The 11966-nt window shown below is 41.0% G+C and overlaps 1 protein-coding gene across 1 annotated transcript in view; it reads right to left on the reverse strand.

The window, feature by feature from the left end:
• The window catches only part of DDX43 (DEAD-box helicase 43), a 55443-nt gene that overhangs the window by 25906 nt on the left and 17571 nt on the right, over positions 1-11966 (reverse strand). The window contains exons 6-10 of the mRNA XM_025191180.1: positions 8895-9051; positions 8694-8812; positions 7989-8099; positions 6513-6654; positions 4166-4266 (exon numbers count right to left, since the gene is read on the reverse strand). Coding sequence (XP_025046965.1) covers positions 4166-4266; positions 6513-6654; positions 7989-8099; positions 8694-8812; positions 8895-9051 — 630 coding nt within the window. The remainder of the gene's footprint in view (positions 1-4165; positions 4267-6512; positions 6655-7988; positions 8100-8693; positions 8813-8894; positions 9052-11966) is intronic.

Here is an 11966-nt window from a genome sequence, read left to right on the forward strand (position 1 = left end):
TTCACTCTACAGGTGTTAATGATATTCCCTCCTTTTTAATGGTCTTGATACTCCAGCAGAACAGAAAATGAGGGTTGGAAGAGACCTCAGGACGTCATGTAGTCTAACCCCCTGCTCAAAGCAAGACCATCCCCAACTAGATCATCCCAACCAAAGCTTTGTCTAGCTAGATCTTACAAACTCCAAGGATGGAGATTCTATAACCTCTCTGGGTAACCTGTTCCAGTGCTTTACTACCCTCCTTGTAAGAAAGTTTATTCTGATAGCTAATCTGAACTTCCCTTGCAGTAATTTGAAACCATTGCTCTTTCTTTTGTCATCTGCCACCACTGAGAACAATTTAGCTCCATCCTCTTTGGAACCACCCTTCAGGTAGTCAAAGGCTGCTATTAAATTCCCCCCCCCGGTCTTCTCTTCTCCAGGCAAAATAAGTCCAGCTCCCTCAGTCTCTCAAGACATGTGCCCCAGCCCCTGAACCATTTTTGTTGCCCTCCACTGTACTCCCCAATTTGTCCACATCCTTTCTGTAGTGGGTGCCCAAAACTGGACACAGTACTCCAGATGTGGCCTCACTTGTGCCAAACAGAGGGGAAGAAACGCTTCCCTCAATCTGTTGGCAAAGCTCTTACTAATGAAGTCCAATATGCTGTTAGCCTTCTTGGCAACAAGGGCACATTGTTCGCTCATATTCAGCTTATTGTTCACTGTAACCCCCAGGGTCCTTTTTCGCAGAGCTGCTGCTTAACTAGCAGTCCCCAGACTGTATTGGTACATGGGACTTTGCACGTGTCCTTATTGAACCTCATGAGATTTCTTTTGGTCCAATCCTCCAATTTGTTGAGGTCTCTCTAAATCCTAGTCCTACCCTCAGCGTATCCACTACTCCCTCCCAGCTTGATGTCATCTGCAAACTTTCTGGGGGTGTTCTCCTTCCATCTTCCAGGTCATTGATGAAGATATTGAACAAAACTGGCCCCAAGACCAACCCCTGGGGCACTCCACTTGATACCAGCTGCCAATTAGACATTGACCCAATGACTACTACCATTTGAGCCCGATGATCAAGCCAGTTTTCTATCCACCTTACATACCATTCATCCAACTCATACTTTCTTAGCTTGCTTGCAAGAATGTTGTGTGAGACTGTATTAAAAGCCTTACTAAAATCAAGGTATATCACATCCACTGCTCTACCTACATCCATTGAGCCAGTCATCTCGTCATAGAAGGCAACTGGGTTGGTCAAGCAAGACTTGCCCTTGGTGAATCCATGCTGACTGTACCTAATCACCTTCTTCTCCTCCCCGTGCTTAGAAATGGATTCTTTGAGGACCTGCTCCATGATTTTTCCAGGGACTGAGGTGAGGCTGACCAGTCTGGGTCCTACTTCTTCCCCTTCTTAAAGATGGGCACTATATTTGTCCTTTTTTAATCATGGAACTTCTCCTGATTGCCATGAGTTTTCAAAGATGATGGCCAATGTCTCTGCAATCACATCAGTCAACTCCCTTCACGTCCCTTGACAGCTGCAACTCCAACTGTGCTTTGGCCTTCCTGATTTCATCTCTGCATGCCCAAACAACTTTTATACTCCTCTTTAATTTTTTTGTCCAAGTTTCCCCTTCTTATAAGCTTCCTTTTTGTGTTTTAGCTCACTGAAGAGTTCCTTGCTAAGCCAAATTGGTCTTCTGCCATACTTGCTAGCCTTCCTACACATCAGAATGGTTTGCTCCTGAACGCTCAGTACGGTTTCTTTAAAGTACACACAGGTCTCCTGGACTCCTTCCCCCCCCAACCAAGACTGGCCTCCCAAGGGATCCTGCCCATCAGTTCCATGAGTGAATCAAAGCTTATACTTCTGAATTCCGGGGTCCATACTCTGCTGCTTTCCTTCCTTCCTTTCCTCATGATCCTGAACTCCATCTTTTTGTGGTTGCTGCTGTCCAAGTTACCATGCTCTACCATATTCCCGGCCAATTCTTCCCTGTTTGTAAGCAGCAGTAATCAAGCTATTCTTTCTTCAGCATTTTTGCTGTTAGCTACTTTTGTCATCTCTTATTTCACAGCTCTACAGAATGTTTTTTGCTCTTTTCAAAATCCTGGATCCACCCATGGAGTCCTATCTTCAGCAGCAGCTACAGTTTCAGCTTTTGTCAGTAGATCTTGTCTGCTCAGTCATTTCAGCTGTGAAAAGGTTAACTGTGGCTTTTGCCTGAGGAGGGAAGGGAAGGTCTGTGAGATAAAGATTAGGTTCTGTTCCTGGTCTATGGAGCCATAACTCTTGAAAAATCTTTTCTTCATTTTGTCATGCCAAAACCAAGGTGTGTCTTATTTGGCACGTAATATGTGAGAAAATAGGATAAATGACTATTTACATTCAGTCAGGTATCCAGGTTGTAGCTGTACTGGTCTAGAGGAAAAGGCAATCAGGACTCATAGTAGAGATGATATCTTTTATTAGACCAACAAGATTTTTGGAAAAAAAAAAAAAAAAAAAAATAAATTGCAAGCTTTCGGGCACAAACACCCTTCATCAGGCATTGGAGAAAAGATTGTAGAAGTTCTCCCTGCGTAGAAATGAAAGTTCATATTTCAGAGGATTTCACAGAGTCAATAGATGGAGAACTCCTTGGGGCAGTCAGTCTATAGCTGGTACGGAGCATCTAACCTCCTGTGAGGATCTGTGATGATGCAAATAACCTTGAAACAAAGGCAGGAGCAGGATCTCAGGTTTCAGGTGGTCACAGCTGCTTCCTGCTTGGGAAAACATGAAGGCTTCATTTTTAAAAAATTGGCTAAAATTTGATATCTTCCATGTGTCAGGTATCCAGGTTGTAGCCATATTGGTCTACAGGAAAAGGCAATCAGGACTCATAGTAGAGATATCTTTTATTAAGCCAACAAGATTTTTGCAAAAAAAATTCTTTAATTCCAAGCTTTTGGGCACAAACAATGTACATTTTATTTACATTCAGAATATACACACTGTCCTCAACAATGACTGTATTTTCTTCCATGCTACTTCCCCACAGATGCTAACGCTGGAAGCTAGCCACTCTACCATTGCCTTTGAGCATTTACTTCAACCTACAAGCATCACTTCAATCTCACTGGCATAGCACTTCAGCAAGGTTTATCGAGCCATAGAAAACTAGACCCCAAGAAGGCTGCTACATGGAACGGAGTAATTCTGAAGCGATTTAGGGCTGAATATCCGTATGCTGATGGACTATTGCAAAAACACTCTTCCAGGGGCCCTCAGACACTATGTGGGAGGAATGACGAGAGAAACATTGTACTATTCCACTTGGGAAGACTGGCCATAAGATCAGACAATTAGTGCTCCCTGAAACATCACAAAGTGCCATTCCATTGTTCCTGTGGCATGTCAATTCCACTTTATGGTCAACCACTCACAGCTAGGTTACAAATTAGATATAATATAAATACTTAACCTTAGATGTCTTTTAAGACAGGAGACATATCTCTATAAGACATACAAGTCCAGAATCAGTTTAAAATATGACCAGTAACTCAAAAATCAAAGAACTGATAAAATTACTTGAACCATTACTTAATTCTTCTCAAAAAGAAGTAACAGCAGCTTAAATATTAATTTAGAAATTGACAGCCTACCCTACTTGAGTTAATTTTTTCCCCTATATACACTAGGAAAGGACACACCTTGACAAAAGATTTAACCAATTACAGCATTTGCTTGCATACTACACAACTTCAAATAAGATAAACATCTTAGTCTGGGAACGCAGAAGAGAATTTTTTCCAGTCTTCCCTGCCACAGCATGAGTTCACCATGGCTGAATGTTCTTGGCCCCATACATGACTCACCCTCTCCTTCCAGCTCCCAAGGCTCAGTCTTGTCAAATGCCCTCAGCCAAATGCTGCTAATAACAGGTTACTTTGTTAACCTCTGGACTTCAAAATCAAATGGATGACTTAAGAAGAGTAAACCCTACATCTCAGCAAGAGGCTGGATTAGATAACCCTTTAAGTCCCTTCCAACCCTTTGAATCTCTGATTTGACTAGTAAAAGCCTTCTATTAAACTACTAATATTATATTATTTTGTTTATCCCTATAAATAATATATACTTGCACACCACCCTGAATTCTAAGCTGTTGAGGAAAAAAAAAAAATCACATACCTGGTCATGACTGTTTGTCTGTCAGGTCGTATGTCTATTAAGATCTTCATTATTTGAGGTTCAAATCCCATATCTAGCATCCTATCAGCCTCATCCAAAACCTACATGGAACAAGATTAGCATCTACAATTCCTTAGTTAAAAGCATTTAGCAAGACACTACATATAAGGCTCCAATTAAGAGGTAGTTTTATTCTTAAAGTCATTTTCAGAATCACTTATTCCCACTTCCTGTGCAAATTAAGAATAAGGACATTTAGTTCCACCACACTTTTCTCCTTTAACTTTCAAGCATGAGATTCTAAAAAAGTCCGAAGCCTCTGTTCCCTTATCTCTAAGGTTCAGAGGTTTTCTGGTAACCCCCTTAGTTATATCAGCCCCATCTGTCTTATGCCCCTAGCAGATGATACACTTAAGATGCAATTAACCTGTTGCTGCCTGTATTTAAGAATGCTTTTATTAAGCTATTTATGTTCTGATGGGTTTTCAAGGTTGGAATACTTTGTAGATGGGAAAAAGCAGCCAACTCTTTTTACAATGTCTTTTTTCTGACAAGGCAGAAAGTAATTCCCAGGTTAAAAAAATGGGCTTTTCATGTAGTTGGAGAGGAAGGGAAAGGCGGCATATGAGCAGTCATACTAGGTCAGCCCAGAAGTTTGCCCCAGTTTTGTATCATACTCTTGGTAATTGTTTTAGAGAATAAATGCTTGCAATAGACATTTAAAGATCACTAGCTCACCATTTGTTTCAGGAAATAAACTGACAACTGCCCTCTGAAAGGTAGGCAGAAACTTAAATGTTAATACTACTTTCTAAACTACAAATACCTGCACCACCTCAATAGTCTTGTTAGTAATACATCCACTGTTTTTCTGAATTTAAAATCTTATGTTATCTTTATGTCTCTGTTATGTATTCTGGTATGAATTTCAGAGGCCAGTTCTGCAATATATTAATTCCTTTTGTTGGCTTTGCATTAATGTTCTTTTAATTTTACCATGTTCCATAGTTCTTGTTTTCTGACAGAGGGTAAATAGGAAAACTCAAGTTTGCCTTTTCAATCAATTTTACTTCTGTTACTTCTCTTTAGGTTTTCCAGTGTCCCCAGCTACCTGATACTCCAATTTCCACAAGATGTTCAAAACTGAATGCAATAATCCAGGTAAGGGCATACTGATTTATTCTGGAGAGGGCAGAACTGAGTGCTGCCTTCAAGAAGGTCAAATGTATAATGAGCAGAGGAAAGACTATCCATGGGACACTCAAATGTCCCATGGATACAGTACAGGCTTTTAAACTGGGTTTACGTCATGTTAAAATATTTATACCTTGTATTGAAACACACCTCGTTCTCTTTTTATACACACCACGTTCTTTGTTTTGAAAGACTGCAAATGTCTACAGAATTGACCATCATGTATCACTGTTGAAACATCAATAATTCTTTCTTTGGCAACAGAACTTGAAAAACAAACAAACAAAAAAACCCCACATTCCTCCTCCCTCCCACCTTCATTTCTACTCTGAGAAAGTTAGGTTACTCTCCAGTCTTCCACTATCATTCCCATTTTGCATCTGGCCAAAATCCTGATGAGGACTGCCAACATCTTTACTGAATTATTAGTTTTCCCCAGCTATGTACCTGGCTGCCCACCATTATTTCCAAGATGAGCGTGGAGAAAGGAACTGGCAATAGGTGAGGCATGTCGCATTACCTTACTAGCAAGTTCTAGCTTGCTAGTAAAGTAATGCAGCAAGCCTCAACTATTGCCAGTTATTTTCTCAACAGCCCTAATTTACTTGGTAAGGTACCCAAGCTGAACCCTGTAAAAAGAACCAGTCCAAATTATTACAAAGGTTAAATAAAAAAAATAAAAAATAATTTCAAAATGTGAAGGAACAAAATAGCTGTTGAAGCATGTGGTAGCTGTGCAAAAAAAAATAAAAATTAAGAATATTAAGTAATAAATGTCAACCTTTTGATGTCCAAAGTCACTGTTATCTCCATTTTTTCTTAGGACTGGCAGAGACTGGAAGCATTCACAGTACAATACTTTTAGTATCACAATAGAGATTTCTAAAAAAATTCTTGTGAAGTGACCTTTAAAAAGATCACCACAAATTATTTACAATTTTAGAAAGACTATTTGTACCAGGAATCTAATGTTCCCTGGAATTATTTCAAGGTCCACAATGGATATAGTAAAAATAACAGTAGCAAGCAAGACTCAAAGATTGTATCTATAATCTCAGTTTAATTACAATAAATGAAACTTTAAAAAGAAACATCAGTGTTTAATTTACCCATACCCCATTTGGTGTACTACTTTTCCCTGCTGACTACTTGCCAAATATGTTATGCTCTTCAGATTTATGAAGTTGTTCTTTTGAAGGTCATTCAGTCTACCAGGAGTAGCAATAACAATATCCACACCTTTGGTAACCATGTTTATCTGTCCTTTTCGGTCCCCACCGCCATATATGCAAATACTAAAAAACAAAAATTTCCAGAAGCTAATTAGTTTAGTTCAATTCAAATCCCTAAAAATAAGTATCACCATGTTACCTACCATTTATAAGATATCTCTTTTGTTTTACCCTGCTCTCAAGAGGAAAAGACTTTACAATAGGCAAGGGATGCATCAAATACAATTAAATTATTTCAAATATATTGAACATATTTCTCACAGCATTTTTTTTTTTTTTTTTTAGAAATCTTAACCTGGACATGAAATTTAAACAGTGCAAGTATGAGCTGAGTTGACAACTATGTTATTAAACTTGACCCACAGGCATAGAGAAGAGAGATGTATGATTTAAGGGGGAGGGGTAGGGCATGGAAAAGAAGTTGAGGGAACATCAAACTAACAACATAAAAGTGCAGAATAAGGATACTAAGGCTGACCTCAAATCGAAATGACCACCTGATGTAGCAAATTACACCAGGGATTAGTAGCCTACTGCTTATAGCTCAGGTCCAGCCCATCCAACCCCTGGATCCAGCCCTGGATGGGCATGGGGCCTTGCTGGTGGGGGACTATCCCTATGACACTACACGGATGAGTGCTAACTGCGGGCGGGCAGGTCCTAGCATCTGCCTGTCTGCCAGCCTCTGTACCTGGGATGGGTCATTCTAGCGCACAGCCAGAACAAGTTGTCTACCACCAAATTTCCCCATTATCACAAAGTGGAAACATTTAACATTTAAAAAGCTTATCACTGAAAAGGCACTGTAAAAGAGAACTGGAATTCTTTGGATAGCAGATCCCTCATTAGTTTCAACATGCAAGATAACCTTCTGAGGTAAACAATAAATGCAACACAGTTACTGTTGGGAAGAATGTCCAATACCTTATTTACAGGAGAATATCATGAAAATGTTATTCCTAGAAGTTTCAACTCTGAGGGGAAAGATAGGGAAGCTTGAATCAATTAAAGCAGCAAGATGAAGTAAGACTACATAGGAAAGGAAGGTTCAGGGGGAGGGAGACAGGGAAATGTGGCCTTGAGATAAACTTCATCCTGAAAGAAAAACAGAAAATATACACGCACAAATACTCTGACATCAGAAAACACAGAAGAAAGAGAGACATCTCAGAGGAAACCCAACTACTGAGAAAATACTGAAAAGAAACAAAGAAAGAAGAGACAACTGGAATATTTAGTTACTCTATCATAAGGAGTGTGACAGACTCGAATACACCTTCCCCAAACCTCAAAGAGGGAAACCGAATGCATGCTGACTTGTCTGCTATACTAAGATAATGTATTTTGTCTGTACCTTATGGTTCAACTACTGAAAAACTGGGAAGGATAATGATTACCTCTTAATTCCTTTGTATGTATACTTTGAACATTCTGCCTCTACTTGAAGAGCCAGCTCTCGAGTAGGAATGAGGACCAACATACCTGGTCCATCACGCTGATGTCTGGGACTGCAAACAAGAATTCAATACAATTCAGAAAGAAACTTTAGATGCCCAGAAAACTAGTCATGTAAGATACGAGACAATTACCATCTTAAGAGTTTCTTAGATAAAACAGAACTAAATTTCTTAAACTAATACGTTTCATATTGTATTTTTTCACATACTATATGCACCTTTAAAAAAACAGCTGCTGAAATGCATGCGGGATGCATTTGTTACACAAGGGAATGCTGCTAAGATCATACTGACTCAGCAGCACTGTTTAAAGCACAAGAGACTGCCCAAGCAGCAGCTTGTGGGTATCCCTTTAACACAGTGAACTGGTAGGGGAAAACGGGAGGAGAAAGGAAAATAAGTGTGCATATCTGCACAAGTTGAAGAGACATTCTCAAGGTGCTTCTGGGGCAAATCCTGCTGCTGCAGAGGAAGGAACTGTCCAGTTAGTCAGCTGCTAGGGGTTTAACAGAGTAGCTATATGAGTAGACACAGTACAATACTTACTGGTTATGAATGTCCTCAGGTTGAATTTTAATGCCATTTTACAATAAAACAGATAGCCTGGCTATAATATAAATAAATATAAATTAAACAAGTCCTTACATTGGTTGTGAATCCAAATGAACAAATCCAGGCATTAAATAGGCTAATGTCTTCCCTGTCCCTGTCTGTGCTATACCAATGAGATCAATTCCTTGAAGTATGATTGGCCAACCTTGTGACTGAAAAAAAAATGCCTGGCATCAAAATTACGTTTTCTTAAAAGTTATGACAACGTTAATCAGAATTTAAACACCACAGTACCTGAATTGGAGTAGGCTTTTGAAACCCAACTTTCCTGATGTTAGCCATAACATCAGGATAATGCTTAAATGCATCTTCAAATTTACATGCAGGATTAGGGATGTAGCGCTTTTCACCTCCTTTCAAGTCATCACAAGTGATATCATTATTTTCTTTTCTGCACAGAACAATTTTTTAAGGAAAAAAAATTATGTAGTTTTACAACCAGAAAACTAGAAGACCAAACAGGAACATTTACTATGTGTTCTAGTAACTGAATGAAAGTGTGATCAAGAAGTGAATATGAGATTTTTGTGTGAGGAGAGGTGCAGACAAACTACTAAATAAACCACACTACTGCTGCTTTCTTATTCTACTGTAAATGTGATAGTCACAGGAGAGTAGCACTAATGGTGAAAATATCCCTAAAAAGGCTTTAACCAGAATAGATCCTTAGAAAATCCATGAAAAACAATTTTAAAAGTTTACAAACTTAGGACAGAACAAAAGCTTGAGATTTAAGAGCTTGCAATTAAAGGTGTGGACAAACATTCATGAAAAGAGCTTCACGTACCACTCCAATTTAAAGTGCTTCAGCATTGCAAAGATAAAGGTACAGGCCCCTCCCAGCTGAAGGGCTTCACAAGATGCTGGAAGGCAATGCTGTAGCAGAAATCTGCAGCTAGGGGCCAGAAAGTAGAGATCCCAGCATCTCAGACTCAAACTATGATAGCAAGTCTCAAATGAGGTGCCACAAGCCCCTTCAAGGGGTGCTATAATGTGGGCGCTGCTTCTGCCACCAGGTTGAAGTGCCCTGTGCACCTCCTGTAGAAGCAGATCGGGAAGCAGTTGTGGTTGGAGCTCATGTTCCTCCTGCAGCCCTTTCCAGTCTGATCCCACATACTCCTCCTGGAAGCAAATATGCATCAAGTAAGTGGGACTGTCCTGTGCCTGTTTCTGGGAAGAGCACATAGGGTTGGACTGGGAAGGACTGTTGCAACAGTGAGCTCTGGCCACAGCCCTTTACCCTGGCTGTTCAAAGGGATCAGACTGGGCTGGAGCAGCCCTGTGCACCACCTGGCTGAAGCATCTGGGTGCAGGTACAACCATGACAGGTAAAACCCATCCTTCTCCCCTCCCCTTCCTCCTCTAACCCCTGGGGCAGAGGGGAGTTTTGTGCATGACAAAACTCAGTTACATTTCTGTTCTTGCCTATTTAAATCAGAAAAGCCTAATACAAGCATGTATCACTGCCAAAAATGCATGGCTGCACCCTGGCTAAGAACCAGAGGGAAGCACTGAGGGAAGCAGTAGTACAACAATGGTGTTCTTAACTAGGGATGCTGCAAAGTTCCAAAGTTGTGGACGGGTGCCCCAACTCTTAAAAGGCTGAGAGTCACTGATATATGGAGGCTCCTAGGGATGGCCAAATGGGAGAGAGAGCCCACTTGCTGTCTGACCTTCTACAGCTTCCACAGGATGCTCCCTACCACAGGCTTGGCTAGTCACCCCTCATGAGGGTTTGTCAGTTATACAAGTACTGCAGTCACCTAGAGGTGCTGGGAATGGAAGCTTACTACCTCCTCACCTTGCAGTGCCAATAGCACTGTGAGGTTATCTTTCCTCTCCTGCCTGAGAGTCATCCCCTACTGGGAAATGCTCTCCATTTTGTTCATCTTCTAGCTGCTGGGCACTAACATGGCAACACAGTAGCATGACCAAGTCACCTGAAAGGCATTTCTTTGAGATATGGTATTTGATCTTCACCAGATTACCACATGTCAAAGGATGAAGCCAAGACACCGTAGAGGACAGCTTCCTCTAGAACCACTTGTAAACCCTGTGCTACTTCTGGGCCAGGGAGACTAATAACAACTGGTGGGAGTGCATAATCGTAGGGGTTTGGAATGACAAAGTAGCAGCAGCAAGACTTCAGGATAAGCCAGGACACCTTCAGAGAGATGGGCCAGTGTTGCTCCAGCATCAAGTCACGAGCAAAAGAACACTCCTGGCCACAGAGATTTGCCATCTGAAAGCCTTGATCTATTCTTTCAGCATGGGTGAGTCCATTTTTGGATCAGTCATCTGGGAGGTGTGCTGCCTGATCTAGATGGAGCTAGTATCAAAGGTCCTCTGCATAAATTTGACTATGCAGGGTTTCTGAACTGAACATCTACATCACCATCCACTCACCATAGCTCAAAACATAATCAACCAAAAAGGCTGCTTCATTATGCTGTATCATAGTGTGGACTACCACAAAAGATTTACCATAGCTGATCAAACAAAAATCCATAATGCCAGGGTCTTCAGGAACCTGGTACCTATGACAATGCCAGGAGTTTGCTGGTAGCACTAAACTGGAAGGAATGACTGTTCACACCCAATGTACCCAACTGCTCCCATGGCTCATGAAACCCTACACCAGAATGGAGCAATTCTGGGCAATACCAGAATGGAACTGCTCAGCTACCAACTGAGCAGCTGCCAGATGACCATGAAATGCACCTTTGGGTGCCTCAAAGCATGGAGGGCACAAGGGGACTATCCAGATGCCAGAGAGTACCATCTGTTCTGGATGTTTATTTGCAAGGCCAAGGAATACCTTTCTAGAGGCCTGGGGGCTTGCAGACTAATACTGAGCATCAAAAGCTAAGTTCCTGGAACGTAACTCTCAGATGTCGTGGCAAACTTTTATTGATACAAGGCTGTGAAGTAAAAGGAAAGCACTCTATTAAAGACCGAACAAGTCATGGGACATGTTAAGTGATTACTTGTGAACAAAATGAACCTTTTATTATACAGTCAAAACATGTCTGCTCTTAACAGAAACCAAAAGAAAAAGGTTTTTGAACTGTTACCCAACACTACCAAGGCTTGCTCACTGCCTGCCCAAGGTTAGAGTAGTATGAGAGCATCTTGTCATGTTAACTTGCTGTCCACTTGACACCTAGACTACCTCACCACTCCCAACTGCAACTGAACTCCAGCTAGCTTTGAGCATCAAGGACACTGCAACTGAACTCCAGCTAGCTTTGAGCATCAAGGACACTGCAACTGAACCCCAGCTAGCTTTGAGCATCAAGGACACTG

This window comes from Alligator sinensis, unplaced genomic scaffold (genome assembly GCF_000455745.1).
Source record: "Alligator sinensis unplaced genomic scaffold, ASM45574v1 scaffold499_1, whole genome shotgun sequence".
NCBI classification, from domain to species: Eukaryota; Metazoa; Chordata; order Crocodylia; family Alligatoridae; genus Alligator; species Alligator sinensis.